This window comes from Plectropomus leopardus, chromosome 21, assembly GCF_008729295.1.
Source record: "Plectropomus leopardus isolate mb chromosome 21, YSFRI_Pleo_2.0, whole genome shotgun sequence".
NCBI lineage: Eukaryota > Metazoa > Chordata > Actinopteri > Perciformes > Serranidae > Plectropomus > Plectropomus leopardus.
Window position 1 is genome coordinate 14,718,735 of NC_056483.1, and position 21,144 is coordinate 14,739,878.

The following is a 21,144-nucleotide window of genomic DNA, read 5'->3' on the forward strand; positions in this document are numbered from 1 at the left end:
GATATTAATAAGTGTGCAATTTCTAATCAAGAACAGAGTAGGAGGCCATCAACTGATCAACACACACCCATGATTTTGCTCGGCTATGCTGTCATTATACTTCGCAGTATCTCCCTTGGTGAGGGAGAAAAAAAACATGACAGGATTTGTAAATGAAAATCAAGGTTTCTGTGAAGGTCAGAGGTTGAATTTGGCTGTTTCTCTACTTACTCTGATGGCTTTGATCAGTTAAAAGGTAAAGTATGCATACAGTCGATAGCCTTGTGCAGTCAAACTGGAGATGTAGGGTATTATTCTGTGTAAAATCTTACATCGGTCATAAGTGCTGGATCTAAATGTGGTGCATTGTTTAACCACTGCTGTGCTGAGCTTTTTCACCTTTTCATTTGCTCGCTGTTGTTTTGGAACTGTATGGAAAAGTACTCAGTGTACAGTCTACAGTGTAAGGAGGTCTCTAAAATACATTTTACACAAAGGCATCCACTTTAAAACTGTTACTGAAACTCATATCACATGGAAAAGTGTTAGATAGCAAAAGTAGCACATCACAACTACCTCTTGCACAGTATATTAAGCTCATCTGTATGTCATTACTACAATTGTCTAGTCTGTGTTTTTTTTCCTCACTGAGATACATCTGATAAACAACTTTTGACATGTAAAATGAAATAAGAACAGACGTAGTTTACTGTGAAATGTTCCAGACTCATGCTAAGTCAGTAACGCTCAATGCTTTTGAGAATCCCAAAATCTGAAGAAAAGCTACTGGTCTGATAGATAACAGATAACTGTCTTTCTCTTACAAAATAAAAGTTTATTTCATAATCAACAAAACTAGCCCTTTCTTAATGTAATCATAGACTGTATAAAAATAGTGGATGTAGTCAACCTGATGTCACGTAATGGATTGTGGACCACAGTTTTAAAGCCTCAAGTTTGGCATTTTGGCCATTGCAATCTTGGATTTTTGGAGCCAGAAGTGAACCTAAGTTACCATATTTGGCCGAAGGGTGGATCTGACTGAGGGCCCGAGGAGGTGACGTCTAGCAGACAGCGTGTCACTCAATGTGACCATGCCATTGAGTTTGCATAACCTTACACCTAAATGAAATAAACAAGGTCAGTTACATAAAAATTAACCCACTGAACAGTTGCTATGGATAGAAAAAAGAGCTTTAGAGGCCAAGATAGTTTTTTGTACCAAGCTGTAAATGTTTCTATTGTAAAGTTGGACATTTTAACACGAGATCTATGAGGATTAACTCACTTCTGGAGCCAGCCTCAAGTGGCCAGTCAAAGTACTGCAGTATTGGCTTTTCCGAGTTGGCTTTTTTTTTTCAGCCTTAAAGGTTGCTGCTTGAATGTAATACAGTACAGTGGTTTTGCTGCTGTGCCTGTATTTGGTCAGGGGTGAGACGTAGCTAATGTTAGCTGACTTTAAACAGAGGTGTCTATGTATTTGTCTGTGTAACATGCAAAGACTGCATGAATTAATGGAGATAGCCTCAAGTTTGGCAATTTGGCTGTCACCATATTTTAAGCCAGAAGTGACCATATTTGGACGGGAGGGTCGAGCTATGGAGGAGTGAGGGGTGGATCTGACTTATAACCAGAAATGGAGCCTCATAGACAGCCTTTCACTGAAAGTGCCCCCCTCTACAGCTCCTACATCCACATCCTTAACAACCCAATGAATTCAACAACTAGAAAACCCCCAAACAAAACCAACCAGCTGCCTTTATTAAAGCCGCTGTTATGTGCATCTCAGAGTATACCCAGATACCTGTCAATGTCTGTTTCTGTCGCAGTGGCCCACAACGCAAACATTGCACGTGTGTACGTGGCTGTCAGGTGAGATTGCAGCATTTATGCTGTGATGTGTCACACCTGATTACAGATACATGTTCCCTCCCTCTCTCCCCCGTGCGCCGCAAATATGTGTGATGCATGCACGAGTGTGAGCGTGTGACAGGCAGCCATCAGCGGAAGGTTTGGCGCTTGATGACAGCGCCGCGACCTCTGATGACGCCCTCCATTTTGTCACCGCCGACTCGCGCAGATTACCCCCAGCGCCATCTTCTTACTCTGTATGCTAATGAAACTGAGAGAGGGGGTAATGAGAAAAGAGTGACAGATTAAAAAAAAAGGGGAAAAAAGAGAAACGGATGGGAAAGGCACGGGAAACAGTGCATGAAAGAAAACGTGAGAAAAAGAGAGACATGAAACAAAGTGTTTGAATGTGAGTGACAGAGAGGAAAATAAGAGAAAGAGAACAAAAAACAAAGAGAGGGCACATCTGTGAACACACACAGTGTGAGAGAGATGAAAAGGGAGTACAGTAGGTAGAACGTGGAAGAGAAAGGGGGAGACTAATGAAGGTCATCAGCAGCCATATTGGGGCTCCCTTGGATAGAAATTTAGGGAGAGAGGTAGGGGAGGCTCCGGCGAGTATGATGAATATGATTAGGTGTGTAAGTGTGTGTGACAGTAATGAATTCAGGGCGTGGAATAGAAAAGGGATATAGGTCTGAGAGTGTTGAATTTCAAACAGGGACACCGACCGGTCGCCGCTGCGCCACTGATCGCTCTCAATGTGTGTGTGTTTTCCTTGTGTCCACGCAGAGGTATGTGTGGATGGCTTTGTGCCGAGGCAGCGAGTGAGAGATGCCGTCCGGCCTGCTGTAATTTATGTGAAAACTAACAGAGCTGTCCCGAGATGTCATTAGCTAAAAGGCAAATTTCATTATTTCGCTAATATGAAGCATGATGACTCTTTTTGATGTCTCCCTCCCCTTCTCTTCTTCCTCCCTGCTCCTTCCCTTTTTTTTCTCCACCGTATCCACGCCTCCCGCCTCCTTTTTGTCTATTTACCCCTCCTTCATCTCTCTCTCTCCCCCTCTCCTCCTCCTCCTCCTCCTCCTCTGTACCCCCCATTCAGTGGATCTCCTTATTCAGAGCAGCTTTCCCTTTCAAGGTTGAAGAAAATGGCCATGTGTCTGCGGATGTGTGTGTGGGGACAGTGAGAGTGATTTTCATTCGTGGTCCTCACTTGAATGAGGTGATGGTGACTCACCTTCAGCCCACAGCCGCACACACACACATACACACACACCTTGCACTCGTTCCTCCCTCCCCTCCTTTGATGTGTGTTTGAGTCGATGGCTAATCAGGTAGCATCAGGCCTAGTCCTCATTTCCCCTTCACACCGGCCCCATTAGGGAGCAGGCTTTCTGGAGCAGGCCGATAAGGACAATATGCTCTTCTTTGGCACTCTCTTTTCCATATATACCCTAAATCTTCCACTACTCTCATTCTTTCTTTCTTTCTCCTCTTTTCCCATCTTACCCTCTCTCTAAGTCTCCAGTGTCTCCCTCATTCCTCCATCTCTCATTCTCCCCCGTCACATGCGTCTCTCACCTTTCACTCTTCTTTCCAACTCACCACCTCTCCCTAAATGTCCCATTACTCCCTTCTTCCTCTCCTCTCTCTTCCTTTTCCCATCTTAACCTCTCCGCTCTCTAAATCACACATTGCACCTCCTTCCCTTCATTCCATTGTCAGCCTCTCTCTACATCCATCTCTCACTCTGCTTCATTCCCAAACTTATTCCCTAAATCCCCAGCAACGTTCTTTCAGCCTCTTCCCCTACTTCACTACTTTCTTTCCTCTTTCCCTATAGCCCTCAACCCTTTTCCTCTCCCTCAAATTGTCTCATAATCTCCTTTTCCCTCAAGATTTCCCCCTGTACCATTTCCTCTTACTTCTTCCTCTACTACTTTAGAAAACACATCAACTAGTTTTTAAGAGATTGAACTGATGGTCAACCTATCCATTAAGAAATAAAAGCCAAAAAAATCTGTCAAATGTCTCTTGTTTGCGACCATACTCCACAAAGCATTATATAAACACAATATATGATGGAAGGTAGTACTTTTATCCTAAGAAAACTGACGATAAAAAGTTGCTAGTTGTGTATAATCCTTAAATAGGAATATGCTGTATTCATAACTTATTTTCAAAACTATTTCAATGGAAATACATTTGTGATCCTGTCCATTTATGAGCTAAATGTATGATTTTAAGAGCTATTTCTCCAGGCAATGAAAGTGGATTGAGAAGGGAGAGAGAGAGAGAGAGAGAGAAACAATTTTCAATTTCCCCTCACAGAACACAAGAACATCTAATAGAGCCCAAAATACTCAAATTATTAAAGTATATTAAGTGAATTTTGTCAAGGCCCAGCTTTGATTCTCTTGTTGTTGTCTAAACATTATTTGTACTTACATGACGGTCAACAAACTGCAAATCAAACTTTAAAATCAAATTCAAAGAAGAAGAGGAGCAGTCTGGTAGTTGGAGCAATGTTTGTATCAGGTCTTCTTTATGTGCATCTTATTTTATGTAAATTGATTTAAGTTGCTGCGGTGTGTCCTGCACTATTGGCTCTCGTCAACCCTTGGCACTCTTGGAAGCTCAGCTCATCACACGAGAAGAAAAACGAAAGTGAGGAAAGTAAACAAAGGGTTAAAGTCGAGAGAGAGTGAGATCAAAATGAACTTACATAAGATAAGCACTCACTCTTCGTCAGGTTGGTGTGCCTGGGCTTTACACAAATGTAAATGGGATACATGTATGTGTCTCATTTAGCTTTAACTCTGAACTGTGCGTACATGTTTGTCCATCTGTGTTAGTTTATCTCAGTACTTTGCATTGCATTTGTATGAAACTGTGCTCAGCAAACAAGCTTTGATAAACTTTTTAGTATCAGCCGGCAACTTTGTCGTCCAGTTTCTGCCCTGAACTTTTTGGACTGCCTTAAATGTCAGCTGGAGAATCTGGGTTCACGCTCCTTTATTGACATCATTGAATCTCTCCCTGCTCCTGAGTGCTATTTAGCCAACCCTGCAGTCTAACCCTCCTACAGGGAGAGCATCACACATTATTAGCTTCAGACTAGCTTATCGCACTGTTCATCTATCAGTTGAAGTGCTTCAGGGTATTGTAGTCCCTGCTTTGTATCTGTGAACTCTCTTCCAGGTTTACATTTGCTGTTCCTCCCTCTTTCCTTTCATGAATTTCCCTAAAATAAATCTCAACATGTTTCAAGTTTCATATGTATCTGATCTACAAAGCCAGGCCTGACAATATGACAAAAGATGCACTATATCTGCTCCATTCCTTTCCAAAAACAGCATGGACATTGCAACTATATAAAAAGTCATTAAATTGATAACTAGATAGAGAAAATTGCTATCCTGCCAATTAGGAAGACAAATCTGATCAGTCAGTCAACTAAAGAGCCAGACAACCTAACGCAGAAGCACTGTGTTCTCATTTTGCAGCCTATCAGAGTTGGACTCCAGTACGCCATGTACCCACATCCCATTATACAACAAAAGCACTGACACTCCACAGTAACTCTCAACAACAACTAATACCTACTGAAAAACTTGTATTTCTTATAATGAGAAAGGTCTATTTCATTTTTCTTACAACTGAACAACAGGCATTGGAGTATACAAGTAGTATTGGTTATGGCCACTTAAAGTACTCTGGGGTATTTGAGTTTATAGCTGTTTGTGAGGTTGTGTGGTTTAATGAAATATACATAAGGATGACTCTGGCTATGCAAAGGGTTCAAATCCCAAAAGAGTCACACATGTTTCAAATGAAATCATTATATAACAATATAAACTACAATCTTTTATACTATGTTTGGGTTATTGTAGCTGTTTCAAATCTTGCACATGGAAGTTTTTATTCATCTGGATATTTATTCTATTTACAACTGCATCTTACTTGCTTAATATATACTGTCTGTTTGTATCTTTATAGGATATAGACTGAATCCCTGAAATGTCCCGATAGAACTAATGCTGTCGTAGTTTTAGGCTGAAGTGGCTACATAGCTGTGTTCACAAATGAAAAATAGGATTTGGCACTGATTTACTGTCTAATAAGTGACAAAATTAAATTCAAAATGTAGATGATTGTGTGACAAGTGTGTGTGTGTGTGTGTGTGTGTGTGTAGGGGGACTGAGGGCTTCTGCTGAGACAATTTTGTCAGTGTGAAAATGAATCTCTGCCTACAGCCTATACTCCCCTACACCAACAGAATGTCAGCATTTTGCCACAGTGTAGCTGTATAATCTATAAAAAGTAACCACATAACAAAATCCAACCTTTTTAAAAGTGAAACATTGTATGAATAACTGTCTTTTTTTTTTAGTGACCTAACTTTTAGAGGTGACATGTTGCCAGCACTCCTGTCAGTTTTCTTTCTCTCTCACCATTTGTTGCTGTTCTGCCGTTTTCTGTTCATGGCGCGACACACCACCCCTCTCACTAAAAGACATTGTAACTGTGGCAGATACTGGGCTGGTCCCAGCTTCAGCATTTTTCTCATGACAAAAGGGCTGTTCAAGGTTATGAGGGCCAATAAGAGACATATGTAAGTATTTAAAAATTAGTCACCAGTGAATTCACAACGTTTAAGTATTTTTCTTGAAAACCATGCGTCTGCATCTATTTGTTCTGAACTCAACTCTTTCAAACTAAAATGTCAGATTTTTTGATTTGCAATTTACAAAGCTGAATTTGAAAATATATATTTTGTCAATGTTCAAATATTTATATAAAAACAAATCAAGTTAAACATGAAAAATAAAATTTAAAAATTCATAAATAAAGACCACTGAAACATTTTAGTTACATATTATAATATAATTTTACATATAATAAAAAAAATGTGACCAAAAATGTCTCTGTGGTAAGGTCCTTTCCCTGGAATTGTTATCATTATTATATGCATTTTATATTTACATAACAGTTTCTGACGACTAACTGATACAAAAAGGGTTATGTGCAGCACTCGAAAAAAAAAACCCCAAAGATTATATATTGATTGATATTGATTTCGAAAAAAATATTGATTTAAAAATGATTTGGTTGCTTTCACTAAGCATCTAGATCAGAACAGCATCCAGCAGTAGTCTGTTATTACTGTTATTAATTGATTATTCAATGAGGCCATGTAATAATGTAGATAAACTGTAAAAAGCAGCTTCATATACTTATAATGGTGGTCCTACACGGAGCAAAAGCAATCACTATCAAGAAAAACACAAATTTTAAGGATTAAATTGGAGCCGAGGAAATGAAAGATGTGATGTAATAAATTAACATAACACGTCTTCTGTAATTAACTTACAGTATCTTGGTGGGTTTAATATCATTACAAATCATCTCTGTGAACTGTCCTGGTACGGTCTATCTGCACTCATCTGGTACTCCAAGTCAGTGCAAGCAAACACTAAGAGTCATTTGCAAACTATTTGTTGCAGAGCTGCTTACGACATGGGCTGTGAACGCAAGCGTTTTTGTGTGATTATTAGCATGGGCAACCACACGGAGACCTACAGGGAAGCTCAGGCTCGAGCTGATAACAAACACACACGCACACACACACACACACACACACACACACACACACACACACACACACACACACACACACACACACACACACACACACACAAACACATCATAGGCACAAGCACCCCAATCATTTGTATCTTGAAATAGGGATCAAATAATGCCTCGTAAACACTGTAATGAGCGCCGTGATGATCAACAGCTACTCTGTCTCTCTTTCTGTCTCTCGTGGTTGAGGGCCCACACTGTTCACAAACAGCCCGACGCTAATTTGGGATAAAAAGAAAAAATACTGACTTGCAATATTTTGCTGGTTTACCACAGATTTCCAAGGGACCACACATACAGCAGTGAAGTACCACCCACTCTCATTTGATGAAATTAGGTTAGGAAGGAGCCTGTTCTGTGCTTTCCGCCTTTGTGAGAGAAGAGCTCATGGTGTGGAAATTAAGAGCCTGTATGTGCTTGTGTGTGCGAAACGTGTGCATTTGTGTTTGTGTGTGTGAGAGGCTGACTAATCCCTCCGCAGAGCTGAAACGAGTTAAAAACACATCAAAGGGAAGCTTAACCTCTGTGAAACCTCACCGGGTTTTCAAGAACAACAAATGATCATTCTCCTCATTGTTTCCAGGGGGACTCTTTTCACCGCTGCGCCGCTGACTTTTCCCTCAGTCCTGGGAGTTTTCAAAAAAAAAAAAAAAAAAAAAAAAAAGCCTGTGGTTTCATTTTTAATGACTGCGCCGTTTGAGTTTGCGCGTGTGTTTGTGAAAGAATATGAACGCGCGTGGATGTGTGAGTGGGTGCACGCATGTGTGTTTGCACATAAAAGGAGGGTATTTTTGAGTGTGACATGGCAAATGAGGAAAACCAAGCTAACAAGGACATGCAGTTCGACTCGGAATCATTAAAATGTACGACATCCTGACCGGCTATACAACAGCTATGTATGTACAGAACCAATGGCGTAAAAAGAAGGGGGGGGGGGTAAGATAGGTGGGGGAGTATGGGAGACAGAAGGGGGGAGAAAGTGCAAAAGAATATCAAGATGAGGAAGCCAATTGTGGTCTGAGACCTGCTTTCCCTAGAATTCTCATTATCACAGCATAATACTGCTCCTTCTGAACTTCAGATGTTTGCCGGCTTTTTTTCTTTGCTTTTGCTATGTGAATTTGAAACAGTGCTCTTGTTAAACCACTATAAACATATAAAAAGAGCCACGAGTCACCCATTGACGCTCATGGAAAGACAGGAGGTCAAGATGGTGATTGTGCTATCGCTGGCACGCCAAAACCCGATTTTGGATAATTCATTAAATGCTTTGCAACGTGTCAACATCTCTGTGTGCCTCAGCAGTCATGTAAAACTGTAAAAAAAAAAGAAAAAAGGCCTAAAAGGTAGCATTGCTAGCCTGTTGTTAAATTGCTGGCATATTGACAGACAAAATAAAACAGGGAGGAACGAAGTTTGACCACTTACACATGTATCTGTTTTTATTTTTCCCCGTCTTCACAACGCGGGGGCTCAAACACAACAACGGAGAGAAATCAATAAATAGCTCTAAAGTATAAAACAAAATATAAAACAACGTCTACGATAATAAACATCTAATATACTCAATCACACACGAGCACACACTCACCCACAGGCACTTACAGAGAGACAGAAGCACGCAGACACATAATGCACTCGCACATAAAGACACACAGCCACAGCCACCGCAGTAGATGCAGGACACATGGCGCACAGCTGCAGCGTAATCAGAGACTGTGTTACAGCCATCCACATCTGAGGTATGTCTGTGGATACTGATGATGTGCTGTCCCTCGTTTATCCGCAGCACAACTCTCTTTTCTCCAGTGTAAGACACATTCATCAACACTAAGGAATTTGCAGTTAGTCACTTGCTCTGTTTATCTCATTTGCCTATCTAAGTTGAATTAATTTCTATTATAGTTCATCTGATCTGTCAGGATTTTTAAATAAGTGCAGACAAAAATATTTTAGTGCTTAGTGCTACAGTTTTCTTGCAAAACAAGATCATTATTTGGAGAAGTATTTGCTAATGTTTTAAGCTACAACTGCTCAGAGCATTGCAGCATTCTAAAGGATGCAATCAGTGGCTTTTTTATGTAAAGTGTTGTATTGTGAAACTGTAAAAAAAAAAAAAAAAACCGACGTTTTCTTGGAATAAATCTCATCAAGGCACAGTAGTAGCGGCAGTTTGAGTTGATTTTTGTTGATTTGAGGGAATTCCATCATTCGCTGCTTCTGGAGCCGCCCTCAGGCTAAAAGCACCCTGGGATTTGACTTTGACCTGCAGGACATTAACCTCATACTGAGTGGACTCCCTGGTGAGGAGCCTGGGGTCAAAAAGTCATGACAGGTCAAAGTCTTCAGGGGGCTTCATTTGTTCAGATTCCGGTTTGTCCTCCCAGACCGAGCGTCTTCCAGAGAGGCATTTGGCCTAATCCTAACGCTTCACCCAAGGCCTGACTCACCTGCTCTGTCCAGCCGAGTTCGGCTCAGCTTGGGTTTGGTCCTGTCATCTGTGTCCCCTGTCGCTGCGTCCAGGCTCAGGGGATGAGGGAGGCAGAGGGATGAAGGTAGGGAGTTGGAGAGTGGAGGTGGGCGGGCACTGAGGGAGAGGGGAAGGTGGATGGAGGAGCACTGCTGGGAGGTGAGAGGAGGAGGGAGCAGTCGCTCCACTTGTCTACGCATGGACCTCTCCTCCTCCAGCTGCCTACGCAACCGCTTATTCTCCCTGCTGAGGGAGTTTAACTGGCGAGAGAAAGAAAGAGACAATGAGAGACACATATGCACAGAGGAAGACAAAGAGAATAACAATAGTTTTGAAAGAAAGACCTTCATGTGTAACCGTGAAACAGACGGAAGGTGCAGGAAAGATTTTTGCTGAAGTTTCAAGGAAGTTTAAACATCACACTCGTTAAGTTAAATCAACCAAATTACAAAACTTAATTTGAAGTTGCCAATAAATATCAACCATCAAAAGTCAACAGCTATCAAGTTGATGAAGTAGCTGACATCCCATTATGTGCTTAATTCATCTTTCACAGTTACTTTCATGCCTGTTGACACAGAAATGCGAGTGGAAAATTGCGAGGGGGGGTTTTTGGGGAGAGCATTGTGTTCACAGTTTGAAATGGTCGCAAGTAGGAGTCATGCGACGGTGTAAATTTCTACATGAAAACAACCAATTTGAGCGATCATTAGAGGTCGATTTGACACAAAATCATCCGTGACACAAAACAAATCGCACATCGTCAGAACATGATTGGGCTCCACGAAACACAATTACAGACTAGCTAAATTGAGGGTGTTTTATTTTTTGACAGGGACATTTGGGTAACGGCAGGGAGGAGTGTAAGTCAAAAAGTGGCTTTAAATGCAAAAAAAAAAAAAAAAAAAAAAAGCCTTTACGTTAGTGTACAGCGTGGTAATTATATGCAAAACGTGCCAGTCTAAAAATTGTAATAAGGCAGATAAAAGAGAATGAAATATTTGAAATCATGTATTTTTAGCTATGAGGAAGAGTAAAATAAGAAATTAAAGGATGGAGAGACAAAGAGACACGTCGGGTAATGACAGTTGCACTTATCCACATCTGTTTTTTTAGTGTATGTATGTCTGTGTGAACGCTGCGGTTCAAGAATGATGTCACATCGACATGTCTGGCCATGTGTGTGCGTGCGCATATGTTTATGTGTGTGTTAGGGGGGAGAGAAAAACACAAACGGAGATGAGACAGACACATTTCCGGATGGTTCTGCTAACATTACCCTTCCAGACACAGTGCGCGCGCACACACACACACACACACACACACACACACACACACACACACACACACACACACTCAATAAATCTGAGCAAATGTATTACATCTCATGACTAGAAATAGCAAGGTCTTAGGCTTAACCCTCAAAGAGCCAATGACATGTCAATGTGTCAAAACTATCCTAAGACGCTTAAAGAGTATTTACTATCTTCAACAGGCAAACATCCTTCAACGTGTTCATTTTATGTTGTGCCAAAAGCAATAGAATTTCCAGATGAAAAACACTGAGGCTGACATTTGTAATTAACCGTATATTCAAGGGGACCTGTTTAATTTTCCTCGTCTTTGGTGGTTCTGGATGCTTCCCTAATTGCAAAGGAGGGAGGGGGGGGAGGGGGCGAAATTAAAAATCACAGCTCGTCTCCTCAACCTTCACATACTGTGGGTGAACTGGTGGGCATACGTTTGGATGAAAAGGAGGGAGGGAAGAGAGAGAAAGAGACAGACAGAAAGACATGGAGGGGTGTGTGTGTTTCATTGCTGGTGCATGTTTGCACTTTTTCATTTGTATAGCTGAGTTTCCATTCAAGTATTTTAATACAAATTATTAAAATTATTGAGCTGGAAAAGCTGCGTAGAGACAGAAAACTTTGAGTGCCTTTCTTATTGTCGGCAAAAAAGTTTTAAAACTTGGTTAATTTTCACCGGGATTTTGACTCTCTTGACGTTTGATGATTTGCCCGCTGAAAACATCAGTGGTGGAGGAAATATTCAGATCCTTTACTGAAGTAAAAGTATTAATACAACAGTGTAAAAATACTTACATGACCTTTGCTCCACCATAAATAACCGTATTTCACAGTCTATGACCATGATAAATGTTTAAATGTTTAAATTTTGAAGTTTACTGTCCTTCCCCTAAGCCAAATCAAAAAACAGAATTGTGCTTAAAATTTATTTGAAGTGCCTCCTGCCTTTTTGCACCACCGCCTTTCCCTCTCATCAATTAAAAACAGTCCCTAACTAAAAGTACAATCAGGAAAATGTATTTAGGAGTAAAAGCATAGAAAATTAAAATAAAAGTAGCAAATCATCATATTTAAGAAGTTGGAACCATAACATGTTTCCGTATGAAAAAATTATTAGCAAAATAACTGCGGATTAATGTTCTAGTCATATTTTTTGTATGCCTTGTGTGCTAAAACCTAATTTGTTAAGTAACTTGTCATTGCAGTTATCAAATTATTATAGTGGAGTAAAAAATACAACATTTCCCTCTGAAGTGAAGTAGAGTAAAAGTACAAAGTAACATGATATTTAAATATTCAAGTAAAGTACAAGTACTACAAATTTGTACTTGAGTACATTACTTGAATAAATGTACTTAGTTCTTTCTTAGTTCTGTCGCTCCCTGCAGCTTCTAGGTGTGCTGGAACTTTGCAAGCATGAAACAACCTGGACATTAGCTGACACTAAATCACAATAACAGCTTGAAAGAATCTCAGTTTTTTTTTTCCCTCTGATGTTCATCTTCAGCCCAGTTTGATGGAAAAATCACTTAATTCGCATCTAATTTCGTGTGACATTTCAAAAGTTTGCATGAAATCCGCCTGACAGTCGGATGGAAATCATGCGTGCGCGTGTTGGTGTTAATATGCGCCTGTGGGCGAGCGAGGAAACAACTGCACTAAACCACTTTGTGACTATGAGTAAATGAGACTGATCCAAAGCAGAGACACAGACCTGATTTATAACCCAGCGCCTTTCACATAGATAAACTGAGACATTCCATTCAGCTTCTTTACTGATATCTGTACGTGTGTGCAAGTGTGTATGTGAGTGTGTCAGGTGGACAGTGAGGGGAATAGCCTTGTGTAAATGAACCGTCAACATCCTATCCTCTCCAGCTGTGCTTGGATGTTTGTGTGTGCGCAGGACATCCACGCTGGATCGATGTGTGTAATGATTCACACTAGAGATTAAGAGGTGCTATTACACACCTGACCTGTTAAACAACACCTCTCTCTTCCTCTCCGTCGGCCTCTTCCTCTGCTCCTCTGCCTCATGCATGCAAGCTAATGCCATTTGCTTTTTTACACTGAAACAACACTACATTAAAACTTCAACAAGTACCAGCTTTTGTCGTATCCCGTCAATCAGCAGGCCATTCGGCAGACTAACAAAAGTCGGGTGAGCCGTTCCCTAGGCCCTGGAGTTTTGGAGAACTGAGGGGGCTGAGGAGTACTTTTGATTTGTCTCTCCTTTGGTGATTTGTTGACTCTTGTGAAGTTCAACACAGTAAAAAAAATGTCAGCTTTTCCTCAGAATATTCCTCTGTGTTTTTTCCCCCCACATTGTTTTATCACAGCGGGCCATTTCCCTACGCTGTCATGGAGAGATCAGCGCAGCTGTATTGATATACATCCCTCTCTCAGTTTCATGAAAGGGAAATCATTTACCAGTGGAAAGAAACGTCACTGCTTTTTCCCGATACGATTTGTCCCCCCCCCCACTTCCCCACGCCGCTCACACACACCCCCACCCGCTGCAGACTTTTCACTTTTATCGTAGGAAAAGGAAATGGATGTCTGTGCGCGCTTGTGTGTAAGTGCGCGTGTGTGTTTGAAGTTGGACGCATGAAAGCTTCCTCTTCTGTGTGAGCTCAACAGCAGGTGGGCTTGTGTGTGGGTGTGTGTTTGTATCTGTCGGGTAAAAGGACTGTCAGGACCCAGTGTGTGTGTGTGTGTGCGTGTGTGCGTGCTTACTTGTTGATTTAGCATTCCGATGGCCTCCAGGTTGCTTCGCAGTCTGGTCTGCATGTCCTCGATTTTGCTAAGGTTTAGAGCCACATAACCCTGCTTTTCCATGCTGTAACACAAGAATACACACACATGAACATGTCTGAGAAATTAACTTTGACGTCTCTAAATCTTAGTACCTGAAGTAGTTTAAGAAAACAGAACAATAAAACCTTAACTTTCCAGCTGCTGCTTGAATCTGGCTCTGATTTCCCATAAAAAGCATATTAGGTACACTTCTGCTGTCTTGGTAAACTTTTAAACTCCTATTTTTGTGCAATGATATGCATTTGCAAGACAAAACAGTTTCAATCAAATGTCCTCGAAATCTAGGGCATAAAGAAGTTGGCGTACATCATCTTCATTATAACCATCTTCATTATAACTTATTACTAAACTCAAAGATGGGTGAGCAAATGAGTTCCAGGAATCATTAAATTATATATGAAAGCGCATATAAAACCGAATAGAAAAAAAACCCCAAAAAAATACAAAAACAAAACGAACGCAACCGCAGCCAGGGAACATTAAGAGTACAAGAAGCCATTTAAGATTTTAACTGTTTATTAAAAACGTTTTGGGAAATGACAAACAAATGTTAGGGTCTGCTATCTTCAGACTCAGGGCTGACTAAGGAATGTCTATTAAATTAACGACGGTGGATAATGGTGCTCTGTACGGGCTGAAGAGCTTGCTGCCCCCGCTTTACGCTCTTTCTTTCATGCCCCAGTGAACCTGTCCAGTTAGCATTCGGAAAAACCTTCTAAATACTTTATTGAAGACTTCTTAGCCCATTAAAGTACCACTGTACCTCCCCAATGTTAATTTTCTTATAAAAGAGCAAGCTGGGATTTTTCTATCAGAGCGGTGGATGGGAAGACCGTTTTGCTTCAGTTGAGAAGATGCGCACACGCTCATCCAAACGCTAATAAATGGCATTATTGTTTCTGTGGAGTGGGTGAGCTGAGACACACACACACACACACACACACACACACACAAACTTTTGGCCCTATTAGCGTTAACTTAAAACATTTAACATCTGAGGAGACACTTGAGGGAGATGCTAATATGTGAACCGACATTTTTGTCTGAAAAGTTTATGAGATTCATTAGTGAAACAATTCAGCTCCCATGCATTTATTATCATCTATGTTGAACCTCAACCAAGAGACAATAGCAACAACATAAACAACAGGGATGTTAGCACCACTGCATAAAAACACTATCCACTATCGTGACTGGAAAACAGTGCAACTATGACTTACAGCACATTGCTAAAACACAAAATAAAACCATTTTCTAAATATGAAAAGAGGGAAAAACAAACACAGCTAAGCTGAAGCACTGATGTGCAACGTTTGTTTGTTTATGTATTTTTGTATATATTATCATAATATTTATTCAGCTTTAAGCCTTTCGAGGAAAGGATACAATCCAGTGACCCAGCTACAGTTTTAGTCTTGCAAGACCTTGTACTTAAAAATACAAACAAAAAATAATCAAATAAATAGAAACAACAAAAATAAATAAATAAATACATAAGAAAAAAAAATCCTGTCACTCCATCCTACAGGCGGCTGAGGGAGATTGTTGTTTGCATGGAACCGTAATAGCTGAGGCCTCTGTCTTCTCTGTCATCACATCATGACCTTACGTTACCTTTCCTTACGTTGCTTGTGTAATTCTGTATATATCGATCTAAAATAAAAACTATAATAATTCATGCATCATACATGCAGCTGAGAGCTATGTCATTGCATTGCGTGCTCATGATGACATCATTGCATTACGATATGTGTGGCCCCAGTGGAAAGAATAATAAATGTACATATGAGCCTTTGCCCTCTGCTCATAAAAGTAAGCATAGGTCAAAATCTAAATTATGTCCATAGCTCAAATACCATAGGGAGTGTTTGTGTTATTATTTAGTATATTTTTTTACATTTAGTTTTTTGGTTCAATATTTTTTGTGTTTATTTGTAAATTTTGATTGGAAAAACCATGTCCCATATTTATATTTTAACACGATAATCGAATGTTATGGTTTATTTACACACATAACCTTTTAGTTTAGGTTATACAAATTTAAGGGACATAAAGCATTTGAAAGAACTCAAAGAACGACCTCGCAATAAGTAAATATACCAATTTGGACTCTGGCTGACCATTCTATTGCAGAGTTCAAAAGGTTAAAATAACTGAACACCGCATTGTCAATATGTCATTTTTGTTTCATTATCAATATCTTTTCAAAATTAAGCTCAAATGGAGTTACAAGGTTTGTGAACAGCGAATGTCAAGACACATGTTTTGTCTCATTGATTTAAAGGTCGCATCTCAGCCAGTTAGTGCATTGCATTCAGTTTTTCAACAATTTTCAGTTTATTAAGTTTATGGAAGCTTTCTGTGCTCATTTTTTTTAATACTCTCCATTTGTTAAATGTGTAAAACTCAAATACCAACAGCAATTATTTCTTTGAAAATAAATAAAATATTAGAGAGACAAGGTTTCTACCCCACAGCTACAATATTTTGATATCGTATCTGTATGTTTTTGATGAATTTATCCAAACATGTATGAATAGAAAATGAACCATGATAATTCTTATTTTAAAAATTCCATACATACACCAGCCCACAGAACTGGATCTGAATCACTGCCTATTAACCAACTAACTAATCAAGCTTGGCCATTTTTTTTTAAAGAAACCTCATTTCCTGAAATTGACATTCATAAACTGAACATAATTGCAAGTGACCCTTCTGAATCTTTTAATTTCACACCATAATGATGATACAAAGAACATTAATAAGAAGAAATGCTGGAATTTCCTTTGATCTTTTTAAATTGTAAATGCCTGTTAAATTAAAAGATGAGTTCCCGTTGCTACAGCGAAGGGAAAAACAGGAGGCATAAACTTTAAATGCCAGCATAAAATCCAAAGCGCCACCATCTCCACAGATTCTTCACATGATTTAAGCTCTTTCCTCGATGCTAATGTGGTCTTCAGCACATCATGAAACATCACCGCCGCTGAGACAACTGTGTGAGATTTATGCTCCCAATGTGAGAAGGCAGCAATGCGCTTAGTGCTTTGGCATGACGCCTGTGTAAACATGTGTTCCTGTGTTTACACGCAAACATGGATGTGTGTAATTAGCGGCCTAACCCAATCAGTGTGTGTATAATTACAGTCATTAGTGTCAAAGCCAAGCTGCCATGCTCTCTAAACCAGGCAATAAACTACGTAGTCCAATCTCGCTCTCATCTCTCTTATTTACTGCTCTCATCTGAAAATTTTATGCAAGACTTGGCTGTCTTCTCCCGCAGTCTCCTCCTTATCTCCTCTCTCTGTTTCTCCGTCACGTTGCTTCTCTGTGTTTGTACAAATCCTCTGCTGTGATCACTGGGTGCTCTTAATTGGAAGCACATTGTTAATGGTGCGACTGATGAAGCCTGATGCTTTATGAGCAGCCCCCCCCCGAATAGGTTGTGTCAGACAGTCACAGCAAACAGCATCGATTTCTGCTTCCACCACTTAGTGCATTTCAATGTGCACTGGTTTTTAATGTTTTCAGATATTATTTAGATCATCTGAGGTGAAATGTGAAAGACATTTGATGGCAAATCATTTAATTATCTTGATGCTGGAGTGTAACTGCTGTTGAGAAACACATTAAAATGTTTGCATTTTCTCTGATTTGCAACGCATTTGAATTTTAGATCAAATATTTTATTGTATATAGTAGTGCATTGCTTGGCAACACAAATCACAAATACTGGTCTATGGCACAAACAGCAGCCATTTTTACATTTTTACTTCCTTCTCATATTAAACGCTCCTAGAGGGAAGACAGGGAAAAGGAAAAGAAAGTAGCATCCTCCTACAAGCAACAGTAATGGTTTGTAAAACATATAAAGCTATGCATACAGTAGCACCTTGGAGAAGGTTTTTATAGGCATACTGAACAACGTGACCATGGCCTGTCAGCTTTTAAAAGGATTGTTGATTAATACAAATACAGATAAGAAAATGCTTTCTGTGAAACAGATTTTAGCTATTAGAGCTATGATTATTGTTCTCCTACATTTTTAGACCAACTGGTGTCTCTAAACAGCCATTCACGTGTTAGAAGATAGGTAGGGTTGAAGATGAATCCTCCAATAACGGTTTTGTATTAGAAAAAAAAGGATGATGCCATGACAACATTTCCATTTGCCGCTCTGTCAGCTCTGCTACACTATATGCATGCATATTTATGCTATTATGTCTATTGTTGTGCAGTGCTTTTTGTGGTTAGCGTTACATGCTGTGTGTCTACTTTGGAGGCACCATGGCAAGCAGCCGTGATTGCGGGAATCTTCTATCCCAAACTGGCATATTCTAACCATTGTACAGGTGTTGGATAATAAACTGGTCAGCTTTCATGCCACATCAGTTTCCAACAGGATATCAGGAACTGGCAGAGGCAAGAGATGGGGAGGAGTCGTGTGCTTTATGCTAAATAAGGACTGACGTGACAGAATGTGAGGTGCTGTCCTGTTCCTGCTTGTCCTGCGCCATAAGGAGAAAAAACACTTTGGATGACATATGCACCGCTCAGAGACGTCTTTAGAGCAGAGTTGCTGCCCATTTTCAGGAGAGGCAACCATGTGGCCATCTTGTTGAGGTAAAGATATGAAAACAAAGTCAAACCATGACACATGCAAAAGATGGAGCCAACCAGAGTCTGGAGCACGTTCCAGGACACCACCGCTGACGTCACCAATGACGATGAACTCACTTAGTCCTTGGTGGATTTAATATGAAAAAGAACAGTACCAAAAACAACATTTAAACCATTCAACAACCAGAAACCATGGCTTACCAGAACCATCCAGGATGCCAAACACACACACACACACACACACACTGCAGCCAATGTTGTATCTTGTATGATTACATGTGAAAAATGAATGACTGACTAATTGATTTCCATATTCAAAAACAATAAATAAAACTACCAAATATATATATCTTTTAATAAAGTTTATCCTTGAAATTGGTGACATGCTCTTTTTTTATGCTTACAAAACCCCCACAAATCTAACCTTAACATGAAAAGGCCTCTGTATATTTATTGAGCTAAATTTCAAACTTCTCTTTTTCTCTTTTCCTGACCTTTCTGTTGGCTTTATTAGTACAAAATGTCATCAACACCATGACGCTGTGACATTCCAGCTGCTTTGGAACAGGAGGCCATGTAATCATAATACACTTCTTTAATAAAGGCATATCTAATGACAAAACCCTCACGCCGTGTTGATTGCTGTCAGCGATAGTGGCAGTAGAGAGACACTGAAGATATCCCTTTTCCACCAGTAATGAGATTCATACACTGAATGTATATGGCTGCCATGCAAATATCATGACACATCTGTTGCCTTATGGATGTATGATTTTCATACATATGGCATTTCGGGTAGGTGCGTGTGTGTGTATAGAGGGGGGCACAATAATGAAATGAAATAAATTAGGAATCCTCATAATAAAGAAACGAGGAAAGAGAGACAGAGAATGGATGGGGAGACACTATGGAAGAGGCTTTCATTCACTGTTTTTATCTCGTTCCATGTTATTATATTCGCTCAATCAAAACCCCTCTTATGCATACATCTATATGAACTGCCTTTCTCGCTCTGTCCCTCTCTCTCGCTCATTCGCAATTATGAGGGAAAGACAAAGAAAAGCGATTCATCTTTCTGTCGCGGCCCCTTAATGATATCATTAAAATGACTGACAGCTTTGAATAGCATTGGAAACCTACTCCAGTCAAAACAAATCTGATCCGTTTTGGAAACAGAGCCTGGTGGTTCGTTAGGGGAGGGGTGCAACATGAGCGTGTGTGTAAAACGGGGTGAGGTGGGGGGGAGTTGTTAATGAGGGAGACCTCAGGGGGGTCACGCGGAGGGTATGGGGAGTAGTGCTGCAGGCAGGTGCCCCCACAAACACCCTCTCCTCTCACATCCATCCTACATCCAATCCCATCTGTGCCACATTCATTTTAATTGCCTTAATGAACATAATAAATATATCTCCTCTCTATTGATGAATGCTATTTGACAGCCATGGGGGTGGCAGGCAGGAGAGGATGGGCCCTTGATTGGAGTGTAATCATTGTTAAAGGCCCAGCGTGAATAACGTATTCAGATTGAAGAAGAGGCACGCACATATACACGCAGGGGGAAACACAGGTGGCAAGGCCCACGGGGTGTTTCATTCACAACTTGGCACTCCTGCTGTTATTATCATCATCAGCTTTGTTCGGGCTAGATTGTGTGTGAAAGAGGGAAACATGGTGGGCAATGCTTTTTTTGTTGCGTGTGAATGCTAAACTCTGATCAGCTGCTGGATGCACACAAATATATATGTACACTCACACACACGCACACACACACACACACACACACACACACACACACACACACACACACACACACACACACACACACACACATAGATGACTCACGTTCTCTCGTCTTGCCGGATGCTCTGGTCTCGGATCCGGGCCTGCAAACAATTATAAAACGAAAAACAAACCTGTTTGTGATCAGCCCTCTTTTGTCTCTTCCCTACTTGTACTTCATTGCTTTTCCACTTTGCCCTTGTTCACCTTGAAGTGCTCCACATCTCTCTCCTTCTCATCCGCCACTTCTTTCAGTCTCTTAACCTCCGCCTTCAATGTGCCATTAGCGTCCTGGAGATGTCTGACGAAGCCAAGGAGATGCAGGGTTAAACAGAAGTATATACATAGAGAGAGGCAGACACAGAGGAAGACAGATACCTATTATCATCAAGAGACTCTTGTTAACATGGCAGGCAAAATATTCTGCCACCAATAGTGTCTGCATTTCTCTGCTTCCAGAACGGCCTTTAACTAGCAGCTGAGACACACAAACACACACACATATCATGATCCATTATAATGAAACGCTATATTTCTGCAGCCATTCATCACTTACCCCTTGTGGCTATTTATTTCAGTATTTTGTTATGCCACCAATTTTCAGTCTCCATAACTATAAAAACAATTTCTTATTCAGATGTTTATTGCACTACTATAGCACACATC

The 21,144-nt window shown here is 40.3% G+C and overlaps 1 protein-coding gene across 1 annotated transcript in view; it reads right to left on the reverse strand.

Annotated features, from left to right (window-relative positions):
- The window catches only part of LOC121960984 (myosin-9-like), a 156,794-nt gene that overhangs the window by 36,786 nt on the left and 98,864 nt on the right, over positions 1-21,144 (reverse strand). The window contains exons 25-28 of the mRNA XM_042510887.1: positions 20,686-20,779; positions 20,542-20,582; positions 13,996-14,098; positions 9,933-10,212 (exon numbers count right to left, since the gene is read on the reverse strand). Coding sequence (XP_042366821.1) covers positions 9,933-10,212; positions 13,996-14,098; positions 20,542-20,582; positions 20,686-20,779 — 518 coding nt within the window. The remainder of the gene's footprint in view (positions 1-9,932; positions 10,213-13,995; positions 14,099-20,541; positions 20,583-20,685; positions 20,780-21,144) is intronic.